The sequence below is a fragment of the Entelurus aequoreus genome, linkage group LG11, assembly GCF_033978785.1.
Source record: "Entelurus aequoreus isolate RoL-2023_Sb linkage group LG11, RoL_Eaeq_v1.1, whole genome shotgun sequence".
NCBI classification, from domain to species: Eukaryota; Metazoa; Chordata; class Actinopteri; order Syngnathiformes; family Syngnathidae; genus Entelurus; species Entelurus aequoreus.
Genome location: NC_084741.1, coordinates 32,809,060 through 32,836,288, shown reverse-complemented (window position 1 = coordinate 32,836,288; position 27,229 = coordinate 32,809,060). Strand labels below are relative to the sequence as shown.

At 41.1% G+C, this 27,229-nt stretch overlaps 1 protein-coding gene across 4 annotated transcripts in view; it reads right to left on the bottom strand.

Moving 5' to 3' along the window:
* Positions 1-27,229, bottom strand: part of zgc:158766 (uncharacterized protein LOC100009641 homolog) — a 109,527-nt gene that overhangs the window by 8,546 nt on the left and 73,752 nt on the right. For 3 of the 4 annotated variants that reach the window (XM_062063008.1, XM_062063007.1, XM_062063009.1), the window contains 14 exons: positions 24,079-24,279; positions 23,817-23,940; positions 19,597-19,690; positions 19,084-19,173; positions 18,890-19,006; positions 9,675-9,773; positions 8,742-8,884; positions 8,532-8,670; positions 8,331-8,453; positions 8,064-8,228; positions 7,159-7,997; positions 4,904-5,153; positions 3,298-3,387; positions 1,049-1,273 (listed from right to left, as the gene is read on the bottom strand). In XM_062063008.1, coding sequence (XP_061918992.1) covers positions 1,049-1,273; positions 3,298-3,387; positions 4,904-5,153; positions 7,159-7,997; positions 8,064-8,228; positions 8,331-8,453; positions 8,532-8,670; positions 8,742-8,884; positions 9,675-9,773; positions 18,890-19,006; positions 19,084-19,173; positions 19,597-19,690; positions 23,817-23,940; positions 24,079-24,279 — 2,699 coding nt within the window. The remainder of the gene's footprint in view (positions 1-1,048; positions 1,274-3,297; positions 3,388-4,903; positions 5,154-7,158; positions 7,998-8,063; positions 8,229-8,330; positions 8,454-8,531; positions 8,671-8,741; positions 8,885-9,674; positions 9,774-18,889; positions 19,007-19,083; positions 19,174-19,596; positions 19,691-23,816; positions 23,941-24,078; positions 24,280-27,229) is intronic. The other variant, XM_062063010.1, reaches the window with a different exon arrangement.

Below are 27,229 nucleotides of genomic sequence, written 5' to 3'. Positions count from 1 at the left end.
GGGCAAAATAATAATGACGATTATTTTTATCAATATTCAAATCATGATTATTAATCATGATTATTCATTATGTTTGGTAAAACAGTGTTGGGGTGTGAATGTGACGCCATTATGTAATTTGTAATATCTCATATAAATGCTCTAGATTATGGATCTATATACAGTATTTAAAGACAAATATTTGTGTTTTTGTTCATTAGTAGTATCAGCTTGTCAGATGTTTTATTACATGATGCCTTTATCTTTAGTTTTACATTTTTATAGAGAGAAGTATTTTTTAAAGTTATAAACATTTACATGTACTAATGTGTGTACATGTACATGCTGTATCAGGACAGATCCATTGAGAGTTTGAGCAGAAATACTTCAGTGCAACAGTTTGGCCAACAAAAATAAAGAAGAGTGATACCTCTCACATCTAACACAAAATCTTTGTGCCTCACCGACAACTCAGCTAACGATCAATTCGATGAAATGACAAAACATTTGAGCTATTATTGATGTTATTGGAACACTAACAAAGTTAGCAGTTAAATTAAAGGACGAGTGAACATCCCAGTCAACAAACTACAGACTTTATAAACAAGTTGTGGCAACGTTCCCGACACATCGTCTGCTGCATGCTAACTGTCAGTCCCAGCAGCTGACGGAAGGATGCCAGCTGAACGTTCAAAATGAAACTGTAACATCAAATATTGTTCTCCTCCAACAGCATTGCGCTCTTAATCGCACACCGAGACCCCACGGAAGTAGAAGCCAAAGTCCATGAAGTTGCTGCCATGTTTCCCGAGCCGAGTGCGCAAACGCTGCGGCGCTTCAGTATTCAGGAACTAAGCAGTTGCCTAAAATGCATTAATAAATGACGTTTTTTTGGTAATTAAAAATTTAAACAGTGTTACTAACAATCTGGAATTTTACCGCTGGCGGTCACGGCATGTTCTTGCCGTAAATGCTGGTCAATTTCTTAGGTCATTACGGCAAGTGACAAGGGCGGTTGCTGCAAATGCTGCGGTTGCCATGGTTAAATTGGAGCCCTGCTATAACTTACATCACAGCCCTGGATGGCGTCCATAGCCAGCAGGTCGTTGCCGTGGCGAAGCTGGAACTTGACCATCTCCTCAGCAGTGCGGAGGTCACTCAGTTCCTGCGTCTGGGACTGGCTGCACTCCTTAATGAGGTCCTTCAGCAGTAGAGCATATTTACTCATCCTCTGGATGGGTTTCAGCAGGTAGGACGCCAGGTCCATCTTGTCCCCCAAATCCAGCTGTTTATTCTGGAATGAGGGAGGAATGTAATGTCATTATTCACAATATCACATATTGTTCATACAGATTTTATATCTTTATTTTCTTAGGAAATCTCTCTAATATGGGGTTTGTCAAAGTGTGTCCCATTTGTCTTTTTGTTGGCCGTATATGTTGTAAAAATAAAATGTTTATATATTTTTAATATCATATATTATAGTAGTATCTGTTTTTTTTGTCAGTAAGGTGAGTTGAAAACCGAATTGTACAAAACTGTAGCAATAATAAATTATGTAAATCCAAATAATCCATTCTAGACATCCAAAAATAAACATTTTATATTGAATGATGATAGTTCTACATACAGAAAATAATGCATGCATGTAAACGATAAATAAATAAGATCAATTATGTTAAACATCACTTTCATGAATTTATTTTTACTTACGATTTTATTCACCTTTTTCAAATGTTATGCATCTGTAAAGCACTTTGAATTGCCTTGTGTACAAACTGTGTTCTATAAATAAACTTACCTGGTCACTAGGGATGTAACAATAAAAGGTATTAATGATAACCGGGTAAAACTCTCGACAGTTAGTATTACCATTTTGGATAAAAAATTATCAAAAAACAGTGATGATAACTGCACTGTGATGAACTCACGGACTGACTGGCGCAAGATCGCTAGATTAAATACCAACATCAACACAAGAGACATGAACATTTTCCCCATTATGAAACGACATACACCAATCTGAACTTATATAAACACATTACTGTCTGAGCAACTAAGATATTCAGTTGTGCACATTGAATCTACAAGCTGTGCTCTCTTAGAACAGAGTAATCGATCTATACAATTTTTTTTTTACGGTGCGTTCAAGGACCGCTTAACAGAGTAGGACCTCACACCGCCCACTAGAATTAATAAATAATAATTATAGATTTGATTTGCTATGCACTTTTCATTTAAATAAATCTTAGTGCTACAGTGCAAACCAATATTTAAAAAATAAAAGCGTAACCATTAAAACAGATAAAATAAAACACTATCAGTGAAGCATAAAAAACACTGTCTATTGTTTTTTTTATTATTTAAAAAGATAAGTAACTTGGTCAAAAGATTTCAGTGTGTATATAAGCACTGTTTGAGCACATTCAACAATACCCTGATAATAATGATAACCGTGGTCATTTTGGTCACAATAAAATGATCATATGGTTACATTCCTATTTGCCACTTTTACCTATATCATTGATTTTTTGTTGTTAAAGTGGTGAGGGAAGACAAGAGGGGAGAGCCACACGGACGCCACCTTTGTACATTGCTATGTGTTATTTCTTAAATTTAATAGTGGTTCTCAACTTCTTTATCAAAGTGCTGCAACGTGCAACTTTCTTTGGCCCCATGGTGGCTTATTTCGCAAGCACAGATGGTGGGATTATTTGTTTTGGCACTCAATTTCACAGAATGACACAGGCAAACAGACAAGTTTGTCACATGCAATGTTTGGCCGTAACATAAGGTATACAAAACTGGGGCAAATTTTTACCAAAAATTGGGGTTTAAATTCTTGTCGGAAACCAAATGAAAGCGAGGTACAACTGTATTAGATATTACACTACTGTATTTTGCTTTGTCACCTTAAACACAAAAGCAAAGATGTGGCTGTTTTATTCAGATAGCCTTGTATAATGTATATCGACCTACATTGGATTTAGCATTTTTAATTTACAAAATTTACCAAAAGTGTCGCCCGCACATCAGTAAATATACCCTATATGGTGGTACAACAAGTGTTTTCTGAAGTGGTACTTGATCTATTGTATTAATAACATGTAAGATTTTGCAGAAATACGGTATGTTAAATGAAAACTGCTGAAATGCTTTGGGGTACATTTTTCACACAGGCTGATATTTACACTTGACACATTGCAGTTGCACTGTATGTTACAAGGCCTCTTTCACTTCCTTTTACTAACACACAATTGTGCTTCAGTGCTGACCTTTTCACCCCACGGGGTAAGTAACCAGAGTTTCCAGACGCACCTTAAAGAATTCGTTCCCATGGCTGCTGAGCAGTGTGTCGGACCGGGGCTTATTCTTGCTGTACAGGGCATACATTCCAAACTGATCCTCCTGCACACACAATTAGCAAATTAGACCACTCTAGAAAATACACTGAAATTGCAGAATACCCTCTTGTATTGCAAGTGACTATATTATATAAGTATTATATAAGAGTGTTTGACTATAATGAGCAATATAACCGGTGGCCATCTTGCATTGTGACAAATAAGGGCAATATCGAGGAGATGGTGCTTTCAATATTTATAATTAATGCAGAGTAGTGAATGAATAGCTGAATGAATGCATATAACTCCTTAGTAGTGCTGTTTCTGGCGTAATTTCTTGATTGTTTTTTATTTATTTTGCCATATCCCAAATTACTTTTTTTGTTATGTGAGGCAGGAAAGTGTCCGTTTTAAAAGGAACAACATGGACAATCAGAGAGGAGGACAAAGTAGTTTTCCTGGGGGGTATTTCAGAAAGCAGGTAGAGTGAAAACTCTGAGTAGGTAAACCCTGAGATGAGGGAGAATTAGGGTTTTATGTTCCCGAAAAAGTGGTAAGTCATACTCTGAGTAAGTTACCATGGTAAGTAACTTACTGCAATCTGTGACCTTAACCTGCTTACTGGCAGGTTTTCTTGAACAAATCTTTAGTTTTTGCATTCTTAGTTAAATAAAGCAAATTGTTTTAACATAAAGTGAACTGGTAATAAATGATCTAGTTAGCAAAAAAGAAGAAAATAATTACTTTTTTAGTTTGATTTCATATATTTAAAACTGTACAGTATGTCTTAATCATAACCAAATTTAAAATACAATTAAAGCAATATTAAAGTAGATTTTGTGGCATTCAATCATCTTAAATATTGCTTACAAAAAGAAAAATAACCTGAGCAAATAGCAAATTGGTCTAACAAAAAGTGCCTGGTTAGTAATAAATAGACTCAATAATATTTACTTAACATTTGCATTGACTATACATGTCGTATATAATCAAAACAAATACGATATAATAGTATTTCCAACTGCCTCCATGTATTTATTTTACTAAACTAAAATGAGATCATTCCTCTACTTTTTTTTTTTGCCCCTGCGCTAATAGGAAAATGTGATTAAATGTTAAATGAATACTCTGTCAGTTATCATCTCTCACCTAAGTGCTGTATTATTTTACTGTATTTCTTTTCTATCATTAACACTTGAACCATAGAATCAGCGCTTCATTGGTCCTGGCTTTTTAAAGTGCTCTTAACACAGACTCAACATACTAAGGATTGATTGAATTAACTTAGACCAGCTATTCTGGAATCAGACACTCAAGAGTTTCCCAACTTAGGATAAATCAACTCATGTTTAGACTCAGTTTGTTGAATCTCCACCTGAAATACCTCCCAGGTATGTAGCCAACCTATGTGATTATCTTTTCCCGTATTAAACGTCACTGGAGCGATAATGAGACCATGACCCAGAAAACATCGTATTTTGTTGTAAAGCTAGACGTCTAGAGGTCATGACTGTTGATTGAAGCTGAAAATATGTTGTCAGAGCGCACCCTCAGGGCACCTTGAATGCGTGCACACTTACATGTCGGAGAAAACAGCTGCTGATGGACAGTGGCGAGTGGGCGCACGCCTCCAGTTCTTTGAGGAAGTACTGGGTGTGGAAATCCCCTAGTTTCTCCATGTTACCGAAAATGATGCTGCGCTTGCCCCTCAGGTCCTGTGGCAGATCCAGGCGCTCCATCTCGGGAAAATAATGCTCAATAACGTAGCTGAGAGAGCGAACGTACTCCCTCTCAGTGGAGATCATCTCATCCATGATGTGCTGCACTTTACTGGGGAAAAATGAAATGCTTAATACACTAAGGGCATCATCTACTAAGATCAGGAGTGCCAAATATAATACGAACAACCTTTTCTGGGTGATATAGAAGTGTGATCTCGACAATAGAAGCTATTTTAAGTACACAGAAGGTCTGCTCTGGAAGGTGTTGTGATGAAAATGCATGTTGCAGAAAGTTTTTTCACAGAGGTGATGCACTGCATTGATAATATATCTTCTGCAATGAATGCCATTACAAAAATACCAAAATGAATTGAATTTGTTTTCATCATTCCTTTAAGTCATCCAGCAGCCACAAAATACTATTACTGAATAGAATTACTGTCTATTTTTTTTCTTCTGACAGTCCAAATATGTTGACACTCACAAAGATGGAGGATCTGTCTTTGCAGCACAATCACCTCCGTTCTCAGAGCCATTTGTCAGTAATTGTGCCAGTTTGCACATACAGTATTTTCTAAGCGTGATTAGTATAGACGCAAAACAGGGGTTGCTGAACAGTTTTAGTTTTGATTAATCACACTGCGAGCGCTCAATGATTATATTCACACCTTCTACTCCTAGTAGTCTATAGTGAGGATTCTGATAATCAGCATATATTCTGCATATTCATTAAGACAGACACACTAAATGGATTGCACTCTCTATTTTGCTCATTTAAGAGATGCAATCCTCCGTGCATGACCTTAGTAGATCAGCTTTGCGTGTGCTACCAAGTTTGCATGTGCCGCAGTAAACGTAAACGTAAACGTAAACGTAAACGTAAACCTTTAATAGAGACCCTAAAGCAAAGAGGGTCTTTTTATGGTTGTTTAAAAAACAACAACCAACCAACTCTTTTTTGGTGTGTTTGTTGATGTTTGAACTTTATAGGGCTGTGTATTGATTAAGAAAAGAAAACCCCATTCCGTTTTCGGTCTGGTTAAGATGCATACAGTACTGAGCTTGCGTTAAACGGGAGAGTCACCCACAAGTTTCCAGCAGATGAAGCTGTAGTGAAAAAACCCTGCTGTGAATGGTACTTTTGAACCACTTGATATGAGCATTACTGCCCCCTACAGGACTACAATAAAACTGTATTGCCAGGTAAGTGAGATGAACATGTTTAGGATTGTTAGGTCTGCATTTGGGATCTTTTTGACCATTTAGAAAACTAATGACAATGATGATCAACAATGTTATTACACCCACACATTGGAGCATATAGCCTTCATAACAGGGGTCACCAACGCGGTGCCCGCGGGCACCAGGTAGCCCGTAAAGACCAGATGAGTAGCCCGCTGGGCTGTTCTAAAAATAGCTCAAATAGCGGCACTTACCAGTGAGCTGCCTCTATTTTTTAAATTGTATTTATTTACTAGCAAGCTGGTCTCGCTTTGCTCGACATTTTTAATTCTAAGAGAGACAAAACTCAAATAGAATTTGAAAATCCAATAAAATATCTTAAAGACTTGGTCTTCACTAACTGACAAAGAAACAGATAACAGATTTGGTGTCCAGTTCAAAGTGTGACATGATTTATTTAAAAATTTGAGAGTTGACTTTTGTATTTTACATGAGTTAGTATTTGTACAAACATGGTGCAAAGTAATTCATGATTTGTTAAAAAATGTTAGTGGCTAGCTAGTTAAAATGGGATATTGTGATTTCACAAGACTGTCTTAGAAAAATGTGCACTTAGAGAAAATATAAAAATAAAGTGTTGCATATTGATATTTATCTGTTTCTATATATATTTATTGTGAGAAATCATTGAGATGATCAGTGTTTCCACAAAGATAAATATCATTAATTATTAATAATAACATGTAAATTCAGCAAATTGGCTATTTCTGGCAATTTATTTAAGTGTGTATCAAACTGGTAGCCCTTCGCATTAATCAGTACCCAAGAAGTAGCTCTTGGTTTCAAAAAGGTTGGTGACCCCTGCTCCATAATATGATGTATTCATATTTTAATGTCCACAGGCCTATCGATGCAATGGTTATAGCCCTTACCTGCTCTGTATCGTTCCATCTCCTTCAATGTGTCGGTTATGTATCCTGGAAGGTGTGGACATGCTACGACTACGCACTAACGTCGGGCTCATGACATCGGGTCTTTGCAGCTTCTTTTCCGCAGACACGTTATTGGCCACCTCCAGCCCCTTGATGTAGACGCCTGTGTAACCATGCACATGGCTGACGTCCGAGTGACCGCCGTCTCTCTGCGTCAGCTCGTAACTCATGGTCTTCTTCATGATCTTCTTCATTGGCGGCTTGCGGACTCGGGACGAGATGGGCTCCGAGTGGCATGAGACGGTGGAGTCGATAGTGCAGTCGCTGTCCGTGTCGTCGAACATGGATGCGTTTAGTGTGCTGTCAGGGGGGAAAGTAAAGCGTGACGAGGAGGAGGAGATGGAACCAGAAAGGCTTTTGGATAAAGGTTTTGAATCCTCGACGGTCAGTGGTGTAGCTGCCCTGCTGGAGCAAGTAGACCCTTCAGTTAGACGCACACGTCCACTCTCTTCTGGTGCACTACTCTGGGTCTCTGTAGGTTTAACAGCATCTGTCAGGTCAGAGGCCACGGCGCCTGACGACGTGGCTCGGACCACCGCGTCCTCTAACTGGTGCTTGGTCTGCTGACACTTGTGCCACACCATGTTCCACTGCTGCACTTGTGGAGGACTATCCAAGGAGAGCACCGTGTCATTTAATGTGCTGAAGTTGTCCATGGAGAATTTGGAGGCCTCTGTGCAGTAATGCTGCAGGGTTTGGACCACAGCAGGTGAAAGTGCTTTTCCTGAGGTGTTCAGGTGACTGATGTAGTCCTGACAGTGCTCCATCCACTGGTTCACCTATGGACATAGTATTTTAGTGTATATCTATTCATTGATTGATTATTCACACAACAGAGTCCTTACAGAGTCATAGAACTCATAAAGGGTGCTCAGGATGTCCAAGAGTGACTTCCTTTTCTCCGCTCTGCTCAGGATGGAGCCAATATGCTGCTTGAATTCCAAGAAAACTGAGCCTGGAATGGACTGTGGAGACTCGTTTACCATGTGTAGGGCCTGTCTCTGCTGGTGCTGATCAGTCAACATACGGACAATTGTTTAGATTGCGCTTATATATATTATATATACATTTTGAAAAAATAATCTTTATGTAAACCAGTGACAGATATTTACCACTGACTCCTCCAGAAATTGCTCCAAATTCTTCTTCATGTCTTTTATTTTGCTCACAGACAATGTATGTGATTCTAAAGGTGTAAGATGTTTCTCTCCCTCCACATTGAACCACAGTTTGACCTGACAAGATCCAATCACTGGTTACCCACGTATAATTGTAAAGAGGAAGGCACATTTAAGAAAGAGAAGAAGATTCACCTGTTGGGTTTGCTCCTCAAACCTGCGAACCTCCAACAGGCTTTCTAAGTCCTTCTGAGACTTGTTGGACAGGATCACAAGCTCATGGACCTCCTCATCCAGTTGGTTGTACAGTGCATTTAATATATCTACAGCATCCCTGAAAACAGGCGAAAAATTAATAAATTGGTTGGATCCACAGGAACTGAATGGCCTCTCCGTGGGCAGTACCTGTAGCTGTCATTGTCACAAGCCTCTTCCTTCCTGATGCGGGCGAGGATTGTGCCTCCTTCCAGACGTAACCTATTTAGGTGGGTGTCATCCAGGACACACTTCATGAGATGCTTCTGCTGCTCCATCATCTGAGACACTTCCTGAAAAGGAACCAGAAACAACTCTTTTCATCTCAGTTTTACAGCTTAAAGGGGATCTTTGATAATTTGGATTTACATTTTAAACACTTCCTTGTGGTCTTGATAATATGTGTTGGATATGCTTGGTGTACATTTGGCGTAACTTTTGCTCCACAGTAACTTTTATAACCCGTCTTTTGAGTCAGTCTGCAAGATGTTCAGATTGCAAATGTAACCACGCCCCACCCTCTCTAGATGTCATCACCGCTATTTTTTTCCACAGACACAGTCAAAATTACACTTCAAAAACACTAAATAAATTCACCAAGTCATAATATTATGTTCACCGGCACGCTCGCCAATCGATTAGGACTCTGCCAAAAAAAGCTGTTTTAATAGCATTAATGTCTCTGCGTCAGTGTTATGCGCATGTTAATATTAGATGAAAATAATACTTTATCCTACCCTTTTCTGTGTTTTCTTAGCACCACAGCTTGACTTATTGTCTAAATAAGAGCTTCCACCTAGCAGTGACATCACAATGTAACCAGACTGCAAACCCTGCGATCAGAGGCATCTAAAACTGTGTGCAAGCTCACGCCCAAATGCATGAACTTTAGGATTTGACGCTTTGGCCTTTTTTAACACAAGCATCCAACATTTTAAGAGTGTTTATAAGTCCGAAAAGACAAAATTCATCATAAGTCTCCTTTAAAACAAAAAGTGCAGCATAAGGCATATACAGATGGAGTATATAGTATGTTTAGTTCAGTTTAGTATCTTAAACCTGTGTCATAAACATGTGTCTTACCTCACATGTTTTCAGGTTGCCTCTGTCGCTTAACGTGGCAATAGACTCCTGGAGGGAAGAGATGGCTTCACTACAACTGCTGGCAAATGGTTCAATTTTCTGTACAGGTTTGGGGAAAAAAAGAAAGAAAAAAAGAAAATTTTTAGTTTGAATGTCACTCTGAAGCAGGGGTGTCAAACGTACTGCCTGCGGGCCTGACACTGCCCGCGAACAGGTTTAACCCAGCCTGCAAGATGAGTTTGCTAAGTATAAAAATGAGCTGCAATTATTTAATGAAAAAAACTGCTGTTCTAAATGTGTCCACTGAATGTCGCAATAATAATTCAGGTGTAACTCACATCACACATCACACTGTTTAAGATGACGTGTCAGCTAACTTTAAGCGCCCTCTGGATTGGCTGCCACTACTCTAATCAGCGCAGGTGCAAGCAATAGCTGCTCCTGTTGTGGCTGGCGGCAGACTAATGCTGTAGCTACACACCAATACCTTCTTTTATTGTAAATTATCCACTCAACGGATAAAATAACGAAACCGTAAGATGCAAAGACTTAAGTCAACTTGACCATCATCTTTGTAGTTAGAGTTGCATGCAGTGCTCGCAATTGGTTGACGGCACGATGTACACACTGATTTCCATTGTAAAAATGTGTGTTTGTTTGTTGTTTGTTCTATTTTATTTTATGCTTAAATCTAGCATGTTCACATTGGTTAAGGTTGTTACCTTTATTTTGGCTATCATGGTGTAATTTTTTTGACAATTGTTTTTATTATAATATAATTGTAACAGTTGAATGATAAATGAATGTGTTGTGGCAGTTATGGATTTCACCAATGAGGCGGTTTGAAGAAACACTCGATTGCTTTTGCAAACGCGTCTTTAATGGTGAACTGCCAACATGATAATGCTGAACAGGAAGTGCTGAAAGTTTAATGGCTTTCTAAAAACACTGAGACAAAGTTTAAGTTCATTGTGTTCTTCATGGTGTTTTTGAAACTGCACCACTTTTTTCCTCTGAATTTTCAACTAACTTGAAGTGTTTTGCCAAGAGGATTACTTCTAATATGTCCATTTTAAGAATGTTAAAAGAGAATGAAAAAAGAGGTTTAGAATAGACAACCAATTGTCATGATCACTCATCACAGGTTGGACTTGTGTGTGTATTTTCCTGTGTTTTGATATTTAGTTACTGTCCAGTGTTCTTATTTTCTGTTCAACTTCCTGTTTGCCTCATTGTCGGCCACTTGCCACTTTACCTCTGGCTTGAACACCACACCTGCTTACCTGCCTTTGATCACTAATCAGGAGGGTTTGTTTGCCAGTGTCGGCCTATGGACGACGTTGGTTAATTATTGTGTGGTTTTTGGTTTGCACTTTTGAACCTACAGACTGTGCTCTCTTAAAATGAGTCATATTATGATGTTTTTTTTCTACATTTAAAACACTTCCTTGTGGTCTACATAACATGTAATGGTGGTTATTTGGTCAAAATTTTGGATAGATAATGTTTTACAGACCATCTTCAAACTACTTGGCGAAGTTGGTAGAGTGGCCGTGCCAGCAATCGGAGGGTTGCTGGTTACTGGGGTTCAATCCCCACCTTCTACCATCCTAGTCACGTCCATTGTGTCCTTGGGCAAGACACTTCACCCTTGCTCCTGATGGCTGCTGGTTAGCGCCTTGCATGGCAGCTCCCGCCATCAGTGTGTGAATGTGTGTGTGAATGGGTGAATGTGGAAATACTGTCAAAGCGCTTTGAGTACCTTGAAGGTAGAAAAGCGCTATACAAGTATAACCCATTTATTTATTTACTTTCTGACCGTCTTTTTGGGATGCGCCGGTTTTTGAACGGTCTTCTCCCCTTCATCCATTTCGTAATTTTTAGCGCTTCCAGAGCGAGTCGACTGACAGATATAAGTTCGAATGCGCTACTTTGTATTAAAAATGGCAACAGCAAAGGATCCATGTGCATGTACGAGCCAGTCTGCCCCAAAACAAGAGGATAGAGAAAAATAAGGAAATTATTGACTACAACATCGGACTACAATAGCAGACTTGCACTAAGCACTTTGGATGAATCTCTAACATATATGGAGATATCCTCTGATATCACAACTGTGAAAATTGTCACAAATTGGGTATGAAGGAAGGCACGATTGTTTTATAAATACCTCAGCCAGGCCTCCGTGGTTTGATTTCAAATTCTGGGACTTACGCAGATCACGAATACACAAAGACATGTATCAATAAGTAAGAAAAATTGGTTTTGAATAATAGGGCCCTTTTAAAACACAGAGTTAGAGCAATCAATCTTTACACGGGGGTGTCTACAACAGGAAGTGAACACGTGTGACATCACATCAACCGGACGTGCAGCACTCGTTTTGCCTTTATTATTAAAATACACTCCAAAACCATGACAAATTAAAACGGAAGATAAACACATTTAAACATTTAAATAACAGTATTATTGTTGTGTCACACGTTCCTGGTCCCTCCTCTACACGCCATCTAAGGGCAAGGGCCGGGCGTCTCTCTCAGCCTGCTGCAGCCAGCACAGGTGTGGCTGGTTCCAATCAGCCCAGCTGCTCCACATCCCAGCCATCAGAGAGCAGCCTACATAAACCGCTGAGAGCCGGCGTCCGACGCTTGAACGTTGACTCCTGTGGTCAGTATAGACAGCATTTAGAATTACAGTTATCTAGTAGTATTCTGTGAGTTAGTTAAAGGAGAACTTGGTGCTCGTTTGTTCCATGCTGATTCTGCTTTCTGCTTCATTCCAGGCTCCCTCCTCCACAAACCCAGTGTCTCCCACGCCTCGCCGCCTCCCCGGGATCCCTCCGCTCCTCCGTAAAGTTTCATTAAACTCTGTTATACTTTATTACTGCCTCCGTTGACTTTGTCCTTGAGGGTCCCTGGTACATTTGGTTCAACAGCTCTGGTCAAGCCTAACAGAACGTTCAAGCCAAAATGAACCAAACCGGGTCCTCAGGGACAGAGGGACAGAAGAACCCTGAATTACGAGAGCTTGTGTTTGGCCAGGCCACACAACTGTCCACTTTGCATGAAGAATTGAACAAAGCTTTTCCCACTGTTCAATCCCAAATTGCTGTGCTTGAGAAGACTTCACAAACTACTGTTGGTAATGTGGCTGCTCTGTCTGGCCAAGTGAAGGACATTTCTGGAGTCTTGCTCGGCATACAGAAGACCCTGGAGGTCCTTACAGCACATGTTTCAGCTGAATCTAACTCTGCTTCAAGTTCTTCAAACCAGCCTGTTAACCCCGTCCTCCCCAGCACACAGCAGCCTCAGTCTGAGCCTGGCTTAGTCAGTCCTAGGCCATTTAATGGGGATTTTGGTCATTGCAGGGGCTTCCTGGCACAGTGTGAGTTACTTTTTACTCATCAGCCATCCAAATATACTTCTGATGGTTCGAAGATTGCTCTCATCATGTCCCTCCTGGTCGACGACGCTCTTAATTGGGCTATTGCAGCAGTAGAGAACAACCCTGTCTTTGCCACTAACTACTCTCAGTTTAAGAGTGAGTTTCAAGCTGTGTTTAACCACCCTACTGACGGACAAGATGCTTCCAGCCGTTTGCTAGTTATTCGCCAAGGGTCACGTTCTGTGGCTCAGTATACTTTGGAGTTCCGGATCCTTGCTGCTGAAAGCCAGTGGAACGACCACGCCCTTCTTAGTGTCTACCGCAAGGGGCTGAGTGATTCTATTAAAGATCTTTTGGTCCGTGACAGCCCACAGACTCTTAATGAGCTCATATCCCTGGCCCTTAAGATGGGAACACGACTTCAGGAGCGCCATGCGGACCGAGCCCAACGAAGCTCTCCTCCTCCTGGGTCCAGTCGCTCTGCTTCAGTGACCCGCACTTCACCATCTCCTCGCTCCACTCCACAACCTCGACAGCTTATGCTCCTCCCTGCTCCCTCTTCACCCGGGCCTGCCGAGCCCATGGAGATCGGCCGGTCCCGGCTGACACTAGCTGAGAGGGAACAAAGGCTCACCAACCAGCTGTGTCTTTACTGTGGTGAGCCAGGACATTTCATCAAGGTCTGCCCGATCCGCCCAAAAGACCCAGCTCGCCGGTAGGGGCTATACTGGTGAGCCAAACAACTCTTCCCCAGCCCAAGAATCATTCCAACCGACTTTTCCCTGCAACCTTGACCTGGAATGAAGAGACACTGTCTGTTAGTGCCCTCATTGACTCCGGTGCAGACGAGTGCCTCATGGACATCTCTTTGGCTCACCAGGCGGGCATTCCTTTAGTTCCTTTAGATCGCACACTGTCTCCCCAAGCGATCGACGGACACTCCATGGGAACTATATCCTTTTCCACAGAACCCCTCACACTCACTCTGTCTGGAAATCACTCTGAAACCATCCGCTTTTTTGTTCTACACGCCCCAACAGCGCCCCTGGTGTTGGGTAGACCTTGGTTGGAGAGGCATGAACCTCACATCTCCTGGGCCTCTGGTCGTATTTTGGGCTGGAGCACCGCATGCCATGCAACCTGTCTGCGCTCCGCCCTGTCCCCTTCAAGCAGACCCAAACCCATGTCCTCTCCCCCCGACATCACTGGTGTTCCACCTGTTTATCATGACCTTGCCTTGGTATTCAGTAAGGATAAAGCACTCTCACTTCCTCCGCACCGGCCCTATGATATTGGCATTGATCTCCTGCCTGGGGCTCCCTATCCTAAGTCGCATCTCTACAACATCTCCCTACCAGAGAAGGAGTCGATGCACAACTACATTGCGGAGTCCCTGCTCTCCGGCATCATCAGGCCGTCGTCCTCGCCTCTGGGGGCAGGCTTCTTCTTTGTAGACAAGAAGGATGGTGGTCTGAGACCTTGCATTGACTATCGTGGTCTCAATGACATCACAGTGAAGAATAAGTATCCACTTCCCCTTATTAGTTCCACTCTTGAGCCACTCACTCATGCCCGAGTGTTCACTAAGCTTGATCTCCGCAATGCCTACCACCTAGTTCGGATCAGAGACGGTGACGAGTGGAAGACGGCCTTCAACACCCACCTTGGCCATTTTGAGTACCTTGTGATGCCTTTTGGGCTTTCCAATGCCCCGGCGGTGTTTCAAGCCCTCGTGAATGATGTGCTACGAGATATGCTAAACATCTTTGTGGTGGTGTATTTGGATGACATCCTTATCTTCTCCAGGTCTGTGGAGGAACACCACCAGCATGTCCGCCTTGTTCTCCAGCGGTTGTTGGAGAACCGCCTGTTCGTCAAGGCTAAGAAGTGTGTCTTCCACTCTGACTCGGTGACATACCTTGGCAACGTTGTGGAAGCTGGACAGATGCGTGCGGATCCTGCCAAGGTCAAAGCCGTGGAGGAGTGGCCACGTCCTACTAACCGGACTCAGCTCAGACGATTCCTGGGTTTCGCCGGTTTTCTACGCCGGTTTATCAAGGGTTACAGTCAGATCGCTGCCCCCCTTAATGCTCTAACCTCCGTTTCGCGTCCCTTTTCCTGGACGTCTCGAGCCGAGACAGCCTTTTTCAAGCTCAAGAGTCTGTTCTCCACAGCACCCGTGCTAATCCACCCTGACTCGACAAGACAGTTCATTGTCGAGGTGGACGCTTCTGACACAGGCATCGGAGCCGTCCTTTCCCAGAGGTCCGAAGAGGATCAGAAGATTCATCCGTGCGCCTATTTCTCCAGGAGCTACGACCCCGCAGAGAGGAACTACGACGTGGGAAACAAGGAGCTGTTGGCGGTCCACGACGCTCTGAAGGAATGGAGACACTGGTTGGAGGGAGCGAAGCTGCCGTTCATCGTGTGGTCAGACCACAAGAATCTGACCTACTTGAAGACGGCGAAGAGGCTTAACTCCAGGCAGGCCCGCTGGGCCTTATTCTTCAGCCGGTTTGATTTCACCCTCACCTACCGCCCAGGTTCCAAGAACGTCAGAGCGGACGCTCTCTCTCGTCAGTTCTCTAACGAAGATCCTGCTGTCCAGGAGGAATCGGATTCCGACACCATCCTGCCCCCTGCCCGGGTGGTAGGTGTAGTCACGTGGGCCATCGACGCTGTGGTGAGGCAGGCCTTAGAGAACCAGCCCGACCCTGGCAACGGCCCTCAGAACAGACAGTTTGTTCCTGATGCCGTCCGTACACCGGTATTGGAGTGGGGGCACTCCAGCCGTGTTGCCTGTCACCCTGGAGAGCGCAGGACAGCTTCGTTCATTGCTCAGAGGTTCTGGTGGCCAACCCTCAAGAAGGATGTCAGGGAATTTGTGGCCGCCTGCACCGTCTGCGCCCGTAGTAAGGCTTCACACAGGCCTCCTGCAGGCCTGCTACAACCCCTTCCTATTCCGAGTCGGCCTTGGTCTCACATAGGTATGGACTTCGTTACTGGGCTTCCTGTGTCCCAGGGCTGTGACACCATTCTGACGGTGGTCGACCGATTCTCTAAAGCAGTTCATTTTGTCCCTCTCCCCAAACTCCCGTCTGCTGCTGAGACGGCTGACCTCCTAACCCTCCATGTTGTCCGCCCCCACGGCATTCCTTCGGACATCGTGTCAGACCGTGGTCCCCAGTTCATCTCCAAGGTGTGGAAGGCCTTTTGCAAGGGTATTGGAGCCACGGCCAGCCTCTCCTCTGGATACCATCCACAATCCAATGGGCAGACGGAGCGCGCTAACCAGACAGTTGAGGAGACTCTTCGCTGTGTTGCCTCCAGCAACCCCTCTTCTTGGGCTAAGTACTTACCCTGGGTGGAATATTCCCTCAACACCATGGAGAGCTCTGCCACCGGCATGTCACCCTTTCAATGCTCGCTGGGTTACCAACCCCCTCTGTTTCCCGAACAGGAAGTGGAGGTAGCAGTTCCCTCCACCGAAGCCCACCTCCGCCGGTGTCGACGCATCTGGGAGGCTGCCCGCGCTGCGTTACTCCGTGCCTCTGCACGTACCCAGCGTGGTGCCAACCGCCGGAGGGTGCGTGCACCTGACTATCAGCCTGGTCAGAAGGTCTGGCTATTGGCCCGGGACCTGCCCCTGCAGACGTCCCAGACTTCAACCCGCAAGTTGAATCCTCGTTATGTCGGACCCTACACTGTGGACAGTGTTATCAACCCCGTTGCAGTTCGTCTGAATCTCCCTCCTGCTCTTAAGGTTCACCCGGTGTTCCACGTGTCCCAGATTAAGGCCGTGACCACTAGTGCCTTGTCTCCCCCTACCTCCGCCCCTCCACCCCCCCGAGTCCTGGCTGGTGGTGATCCTGTTTGGACGGTTCGGAAGCTGCTCGCCGTCCGCCGCCGTGGGAAAGGATTCCAGTACCTGGTGGACTGGGAGGGCTTCGGCCCTGAAGACCGTAGCTGGGTGCCCCGTTCCTACCTGGCTGACCCCTCCCTGCTGGACGATTTCTATCGGGACAATCCAGGTGCCCTAGGACAGTCGTCCGGTGCCTCCCCTAAGGGGGGGGGTACTGTTGTGTCACACGTTCCTGGTCCCTCCTCTACACGCCATCTAAGGGCAAGGGCCGGGCGTCTCTCTCAGCCTGCTGCAGCCAGCACAGGTGTGGCTGGTTCCAATCAGCCCAGCTGCTCCACATCCCAGCCATCAGAGAGCAGCCTACATAAACCGCTGAGAGCCGGCGTCCGACGCTTGAACGTTGACTCCTGTGGTCAGTATAGACAGCATTTAGAATTACAGTTATCTAGTAGTATTCTGTGAGTTAGTTAAAGGAGAACTTGGTGCTCGTTTGTTCCATGCTGATTCTGCTTTCTGCTTCATTCCAGGCTCCCTCCTCCACAAACCCAGTGTCTCCCACGCCTCGCCGCCTCCCCGGGATCCCTCCGCTCCTCCGTAAAGTTTCATTAAACTCTGTTATACTTTATTACTGCCTCCGTTGACTTTGTCCTTGAGGGTCCCTGGTACATTTGGTTCAACAGCTCTGGTCAAGCCTAACAATTATCACTCTTAAGAAGTAAGAACAATAATTAATGTTTGTCAAATTATTAATTTTTTTAAAAAAATAAAAAATTGTTAAAAAATGTTTTCATTGTGGTTGTTTATATGTACATCTGGAGCATATTCAGCAATACCTTGATAATAATGATAACCATGATATTTTTGTTCACAATAACCGTGTTATGAAATTTCCATTTCTTTACATACAGGGACGTAGGACTAAATTTTGTCATGGGGTTTTCTCGGTCAGCGGCACAAAAGCAAGGAACTCACTACCAGCTCATATTAGAACCCAACCTTAAAAAAATCATAAACAGTATATAACAGTCCGTAGTCACGTGTAATGTGCATGCTTAGTTAATGACCTTTATGTTGACTTGTTTCACGTGTAATGTGCATGCTTAGTTAATGACCTTTATGTTGACTTGTTTTTATAGTGAAAATTTGTATATTTATTGTAAGTGGTTCTTGTAAGTAAGTGTAATGCTGTCTGTTTGTTTTTAATGGTGCCTGCCTTAGGACAACAGATTAAATTTAGCTATTGTACCGTATTCTGGCATATGTACTGTGATACTTTTGCTCATCCATCCATCCATTTGATGATCAAAGTGCATTGTCCTATTAAAATAAAGTTATTAATTTCAGTACAATTGCACAGCGGAACCAATGTTGAGATTGCAAAAAGCAGTAAACTGCCTTGAAAAAATAGCACTGATGCGTATATTGTAGACAACAGCACGACATGTGTAACACACATGGGTTTCACACGAACAGATGAGTAGCACAGCCAACATTTCAAAGTGCTTGCAGAGGTAGATAAAGCTGCTGGATGCTGACCCCTCATAACACTTCAAATGAAAATACTGTCATTTTGTGGATGTAATAAAATATGTCAGGAGGTTGCCTTCAGCCACAGCAGTTAGTGCCAATGTTTCATGACCAAACGCTAATAAAATTGTCTTTGTAGACCTTGCACACGCCGCCAATAGGAGATGCTGTAGCTAACTCAAAAGGGCAGTAATTAGATTTGACACCACTCCATGAAGTTTTGTTTAATTTCGAGTTGTATAATTTTTGCGTAATCCTGCTAACAAACCAACTAATAAATGGCAATGAAAACAACACCTCTTGGCTTTGCTCTTAAAAGCTTGGCAAGGCAAAGGAGATTGCACAAGCATCTTTAATAACACTTAAGCGAACTCCGCGTTGGAGGCCTGTATTGATTTGCAGATACAGTATGTCATAACGTTGGTTCATCTGGTACACTTACCTGTCTGAAGAGGATCCAGTGGTTGTGGTCATAACTAAAAGTGCCCTCTAGGTCAGGAGTGAGCTGGTTCTGCTCGATGTGCTTCAGTAGGGCCTTTAACGATGAAAGTGTCTCCGTCTGTGTCGACAAAAACACAACAATAGTATGAAAAAATGGGAGGGGGAAACAGCAACACAACGACAATATCGACTCACTTGTACGTTGACAATGTCTCTTTCAGGTTTGCCAGCCGCTTCCTTATCCACCAAGAACAGAACTAAGTAAAGTGCATTTGGTACCAATGTCTGAAAACACACGCAGGACATTTTATTTAATAGTATTCTTTGACCCAAAGGTTATTAAAGTATTACAATACAGACACTGGAGATATCCAAAGTTTAGGTTTGGGTTTCCAGACCAACCATCTGTGCATCAGTAAGCATATTTCAGAACATAATGATATGGCTCTTACAAGTGGACTGAAACCAACCCACTCCCAGCGTGTAGTTAAAAACAGACAAGTAAGCACAGGTATGTCCCCAGGCCAGCCTATTCTCAGAAGAAGTGCAGTTATTACAACTTTAAGGTGCGCCTTCTTAAAAAAAGTCATATTGAGATTAACATTAGGAAAATGTGTAAAGAATGCCATGTAGGAATATAGATATCTTTGCAGCCTAAATGCAGGTAAACATTTTATGACGTCTGTGCACTTGCATGTCTGCGCTTACCTGAAATTCAGACAGAAATGACAAAAGAGCTGGAACAGGCTGCTGCCTCCTGCTGTCGATCACTACTGTCAGACCTTCATCACGCTTTTCTTTCCTATAAACAAACACCAAAATATTCCTGTTACTTTGACTTACGATTGAAGTAGCTATACTCTACTTTACTAATCATGGGAGGAAAATAAATGACCAAGAGCATCAGTATCAAACATCTTAACGCTAGGAGTTATTGGACAGTAACAGCCTACAGTAGATTCTTGCCAAATAGTGAGTCCACTTTGAGATACTTGATTTGCAACTTTTGAGATCATTTTATAAAAAGGTTCCATTTTTCAAGTTTATTTCAAATTTAAATTTGCCAAATAGTGAGCTCCTATTAACTGCTTAAAACATTGTTGCATTTATGAATCGGTGTGGCTCAGATGGTAGAGTGACCATCCAGAAACCTAATAATGATAGTCTTGTTATTAAAAATAATAAAGTGTTTATTAAATGGTACTAAGGGGCATGGGACAAATAATCAATTCTTATGTTTAATATAATTATTTATGATTATATTCAACAATGTCAATATTTAATGAACATTTGAATTAATAAGTTTACCTTTAAATTAATGAAACTCTATCCAAACAAGAAAAGCAGTCGGAGAGTGCAGACCTCTGCCAGACCTTACCTCCCAATAGTAAAGGACCCTTTCATATAATCCTGTATCCAGACAGTGATCGGGATTACCCCCAAAATGAAATCACTTTTTCCTTACCCCATTTCTGACATTCCCTGAAAGTTTCATCAAATACGCCAAAAACCTTTCAGCTATGATGCTAACTACCAAACCGATAAATTAAATTGCCATGTCCATTTGTGTATGTTTTTTTTCTCGTGTCAACGGAGTGAACCCTCATGTCAGTCATCCACTCTCTTTGTCTCTGTGTCTGGGGGAGGGGTTGCTAGCATATGCACAGAGAAGTTCAGCCCAGAAATGTAAACATAAGGTAACGTAGTAGAAATAATAACTATTTTTGAGTTATGTGGATAATTACCTACGCACCTACTTAACTAACTGACTAACTTCCTTCCTAGTGGAGGTATTTTTTATAAATTTGGTACTAAAAGAAATCGATCATATGGTACGCCGCTTAGACTGGCTGACTGACGTCAACATAAGGGGTTGTCTACATAATTGAAAGTGAAATTGGATCTTGCCATTGCTTTGACATTTACTTGTGACTTTGGGGAGACATACAAAGAATTGGTAATAATAAAATATTGTAAAACCAAAGTTTGCTGGCACTGTGTTCCTCCATTTTTGCATATGCTAATCTAGCATCTTGTGTTGTCAAGTGATATTTTATACTAATATTTAACAGAGCCGTTGTAGTAATTTTGCAGTCTGTCTTGATTACAACAGCAATAAAGCTATTGTACATGCACAACACTTATAATAATAATAATGAATTAGGAAAAAGTGAAATGGATGCATTTTGTTGGTTGCTGTGGTAGAATCCAAGTTAATACTACCAGGCTTTTATTTTGAAGTTTACTTTACACTGAAGAGGAAGTCACTGGGTGCATGTTTAAATGCTGTTATGGTCTGTTAGGGCAAGCCATTCTTTGTATAGTTTTTGGGTGGTTTTCCAATTCACTTCCTTTCTTGTGCTCTTATTTTGTTCCACTTCCTGTTCTTATTTTCCCTGCACTACCTCCACACTTCTTCTTAGTGCTGTCTTCATCACCTGGTGGTGATTAGTATTATGTTTTTCACCTGCTGCTAATCATCACCTGGGCAGTATTTAAGACAAATACTTAAATGTGTATACACATAAACGTATACATACACATACATACACACAAAAAAAAGAAAAGAAAAAAAGAAGAGGTAAAATATACATATACTGTATATGTATATATATATATATATATATATATATATATATATATATATATATATATATATACACACACACACACACACACACACACACACACACACACACACACACACACACACACACACACACACACACACACACACACACACACACACACACACACACACACACACACACACACACACACACACATTAAATAGAAATATGTGACTACTTTTCTTTGTCTGTGTGGGATCATTTGTTTGGAGTCACGCACACGGTTAGCAGATTCTTGATTTTTGCACTACTACTTTTGTTTGTTTCTTAGCTCCAGGTCACTTGTTTTCACGCATAGCTTGCCTGTGTTTTTTCGTGCATTTTAACCCGCTGCACTCAAGTGTGTATTTTGGATTTTTTTTACATTAAATACTCTTTTACTTGCACGCTGCTTGCTGTCGCCTACATTTTGGGGTCACCCGCTCCTGCTACGAAGAGCAAATCTAACAGCTGTGTAACTAGACAGTAATTTCACACTGCATAGCGTGAAAGTTGACAATACTACAACACACATTGACACAAACGGACCTGTTTTTTTAATAGCAATGAACCCTTTTACGATGTTCTTTTTACAAACTCCGTTTCCATATGAGTTGGGAAATTGTGTTAGTTGTAAATATAAACGGAATACAATGATTTGCAAATCATTTTGAACCCATATTCAGTTGAATATACTACAAAGACAACATATTTGATGTTAAAACTGATAAACTTTTTTTTTTTGCAAATAATCGTTAACTTTAGAATTTGATGCCAGCAACACATGACAAATAAGTTGGGAAAGGTGGCAAAAAATACTGATAAAGTTGAGGAATGCTCATCAAACACTTATTTGGAACATCCCACAGGTGAACAGGCAAATTGGGAACAGGTGGGTGCCATGATTGGGTATAAAAGTAGATTCCATGAAATGCTCAGTCATTCACAAACAAGGGTGGGGCGAGGGTCACCACTTTGTCAACAAATGTGTGAGCAAATTGTTGAACAGTTTAAGAAAAACCTTTCTCAACCAGCTATTGCAAGGAATTTAGGGATTTCACCATCTACGGTCCGTAATATCATCAAAGGGTTCAGAGAATCTGGCGAAATCACTGCACGTAAGCAGCTAAGCCCGTGACCTTCGATCCCTCAGGCTGTACTGCATCAACAAGCGACATCAGTGTGTAAAGGATATCACCACATGGGCTCAGGAACACTTCAGAAACCCACTGTCAGTAACTACAGTTGGTCGCTACATCTGTAAGTGCAAGTTAAAACTCTCCTATGCAAGGCGAAAACCGTTTATCAACAACACCCAGAAACGCCGTCGGCTTGATACAAAGTGGAAAAGTGTTCTGTGGTCTGAAGAGTCCACATTTCAAATTGTTTTTGAAAACTGTGGATGTCGTCTCCTCCGAACCAAAGAGAAAAAGAACCATCCCCATTGTTATAGGCGCAAAGTTGAAAAGCCAGCATCTGTGATGGTATGGGGGTGTATTAGTGCCCAAGACATGGGTAACTTACATATCTGTGAAGGCGCCATTAATGCTGAAAGGTACATACAGGTTTTGGAGCAACATATGTTGCCATCCAAGCAACGTTACCAGGGACGCCCCTGCTTATTTCAGCAAGACAATGTCCAGGCAACGTGTTACATCAACGTGGCTTCATAGTGAAAGAGTGCGGGTACTAGACCGGCCTGCCTGTAGTTCAGACCTGTCTCCCATTGAATATGTGTGGTGCATTATGAAGCCTAAAATACCACAACGGAGACCCCCGGACTGTTGAACAACTTAAGCTGTACATCAAGCAAGAATGGGAAAGCATTCCACCTGAGAAGCTTAAAAAATGTGTCTCCTCAGTTCCCAAACGTTTACTGAGTGTTGTTAAAAGGAAAGGTCATGTAACACAGTGGTGAACATGCCCTTTCCCAACTACTTTGGCATGTGTTGCAGCCATGAAATTTTAAGTTAATTATTATTTGAAAAAAAAAAAACAAAGTTTATGAGTTTGAATTTCAAATATCTTGTCTTTGTAGTGCATTCAACTGAATATGGGTTGAAAAGGATTTGCAAATCATTGTATTCCGTTTATATTTACATCTAACACAATTTCCCAACTCATATGGAAACGGAGTTTGTAGCATGTATTCAAAATATAGATCACATATAGCGTTCTATAATAATCAGCTAAATTAATGAGAATTTGCAAACCTATTGTAAACCGATCGCCATAAAATCTGCCTTCCGTACAGTCAAAAGTTTGTTATTATTAATATGATTTATAATTGATAACAAAGAGCGAATGCTCCCAACATACCGCAGAGTGGAGTGGTAGTAGGCCATTAAACAGGTGAGGTCATGGACCGTGCAGCTCTCACCAGCCCACACCTGAGCTCTGGTGCACACCTGCAACACCGCCCTCCCACTGCGATCTCTGCTTCCTGGAAGACAAAAGACCAAGAAGAGGTAAACACAAGATGAGAAGCGACTCCAGCCAGGTTTTTTCACATCTAACTTTTAAATTAAACCCAAAAGACTCCTGTCAGACATGCTTTCTTGTATAACAATGTTGCCCTTACCTGGCAAGATCACTGCACCTGATGCAAGCAGGTCCTGATTGACCTCTGTCACCCGCTTGGGGAGGGACAAGTCACTGTCATTGGACGAGCTTGATGACGACAGTACCACCTTGATGGCCGACCCTTTGGCAGTTTTTGGACAGTGGGATTCCTCCTCCACAAGTCTGGACCTCCTGCTATCACTGCTGTCATCTTGCTGCCCTGGTGACATCATAATTAAAGACTGTGTCAAACACAACACACTACAGTTTAAGAAAAAGACAAAATCTTCCCTTTCACCTGTAAAAGATAATATAAGTAAATCACACTGATTCCTCCTAGGGGCATATTCATCTAATTGATCTATTTTTACATTTGAAATGATAGTAACGATTATAATATAGGTAAGTATTATGATTAATTCATCAATATTGTTATTACTATTAATATGATTAATATTGTTCCAATTATAGTGTAATAATGTTCATTGTCAATACTGTGTTATTACTGTATACTTAACTCATTTGTATTGCTAATGAATACTGGGATCAAATGTGTATACACTATATCTGCTGAGGTAATTCTGTTGTTGTTATTGTCTCCCTCTGTCTTGTCCCCACAATTCCCCCACTCTGTCTTCTTTTTTCTTCTTTCTATCCCCTCGTGATCTTCTTTGATTGCGCCAAACACTAAATATATCCAAATATTTAATAAAGTAAAACAAAAGTAATGGAATACGTGTCTTTTGTAAAGTAAATCTGTACACCAACTATGGGTATCTATTAACAATATTACGAACAGGTTAAAAAATACCAACAAAAAAAAGATATTAAAGTTCTAAAGATATATGCATGATGCAATAAAATAATTTTTTTATATTTTACATCTCTTTTTTCTAAACTAGAAAAAAAGGCTTCACTCCACATCTTAAAATAAAGCCTGGAGCGTTTCTAACCATCTGTCAGTTAGCATCAGAGCACCATGGGAGCATTAGTTCAATGTTGCCAGATGGGAAATAGCACATTATTGTACCAGAAGTTTGAAAATTATCAGATTTTGAGGGGAAATGATCACACATACACAGTTTAATATTTCTTAGCACCACCTGTTACAGTAAAACATTAACACAGACTGTGTATAGTACAGCTTATAATGCAATTTTACCTTCAGATATACTGTATAACAGCACCATTAGGAGAAAAAGCTGTGGCTGGCAGATAAGCCACTTGGCTTTTTTTTTGATTGATTGAAACTTTTATTAGTAGATTGCACATTTCAGTACATATTCCGTACAATTGACCACTAAATGGTAACACCCGAATACGTTTTTCAACTTGTTTAAGTCGGGGTCCACGTAATCAATTCATGGTACAAATATATACTATCATCATAATACAGTCAACACACAAGTTAATCATCAGAGTACATACATTGAATTATTTACATTATTTACAATCCGGGGGGTGGGATGAGGAGGGTTTGGTTGATAACAGCACTTCAGTCATCAACAATTGCATGGGGCTGTAAAGTCAAACATTAAACAACATCAAGTGCAGTGCATGATGTATCCTGTTTGTGTTTGCTAATAGCCATGTATTGAAAGAGTCAAATTAGTATACATTACAGGATTTTTGTAATTATTGATTTTACAGCGTACAGAGTGTACAATTATTAGTGATGCACCGAAAAGGAAAGTATCTCAGAGTGTGTCGACTTTGTCTTTGGCACCATTCAGTATTGGCAAATGGTAATAATAACTGGCATTGTAATTTATTTGGTGTGTTGTTTTTCGTCCTTGGTTCCCACATTTTCAGTTTTAGCCAAGAATTTAAATTTAGGTGCATCCCTAAAAATGTTAATACAAATACAATAATTATGGTATGTCTCACAAAGCTGTATTAGTTTGATTTTCTATGGCAAAATGATTTAATCAAGCATGGTAGCCTGGTGAACTGTGACTTTAACACTAACACTGTAGAGCTATGGTTGCCAATTCCCTGAAAAATAAATAAACACCTTGTTGCCAGGGTCCACCAAACCGACTGTACTATTTTTTTGGGCCTTCTTTTGTTTATGTGAACATTTTTTTAAACTATTTGACTCAAACCTGAATTTAATTAGATGCATGTTTTGAGGTAAAAAGAACACATGGTATATAAATGAATTAATAATCAATTTTTCAGTACAATACAACAACAATAACAGAGTGAAATAAATAACCGCATTTCGGCTTTCTCCATAGGAATTAAGACAGGAATGTGTATCAGACAGGAGCAGGGATTAACTGTGAACTGTGCTATTTTGTATTTAGTGACAGATAATGAGTGGTAATAAGCCCTGTCATTCATTATTTGACATTTTACAAACTATTTTTGATTTTCACGGTAATTTGTGAGATGTGTGCGTCCCAGGACGAATACTTTTGTTTCTGAACACAGATGATTCCATTTTTCAAGGGATGGTTTGCAAAGCCTATCTGTAGCTCACATAGTAATGCTAAAGTTGCTAACATAACACTGTTGTACTGTATGTGATATACAGTATAGTATTTATTACATTGGAAAGGAGCAGTGTTACAGTGTATTTATAAAAACGGATGTCACTCACATATATATATTAAATTGTATTTATTTTTTCTTGTATTTTTTTATTTATTTTTAATTTGGATTTACTTTTCGGGTTCATTATTCTAAATGGAGTAGTTTAAAGGGGAACTGCCCTTTTTTTATTTTGCCAACCATTCACAATCATTATGTAATTTTAATGCATTGTAAATATTGAATAAATGCGATCAAAAGTCCACTATATGTATTCTGCCTATACAGTAAAGCCCTTAAAAATATTCAAACACCACCATTAATGTTTTTTATACATGCTGTAAGTACAGTATATATGTAATGTAGTAATGGGCACATTTATAATAATATTTAATATTTAAGTATTTCACTCATTTTAAGTGTACGCGGTGCATTAATTTAAAAAACGCATGACGTTTGCTTTTTTTTAAAACAACATCACTGATTATTACATACTGCAGACTTCATGAGAGCCAACAAACATAATAAAACATCAGTTATTGTACAATGCCTGCTGTCATTAGGATGCCGATTTATAGAATCTTGTCATAGTCCTGTTTTAAATGAAGAATGACTCATAATCCTCGCAAAAAAGG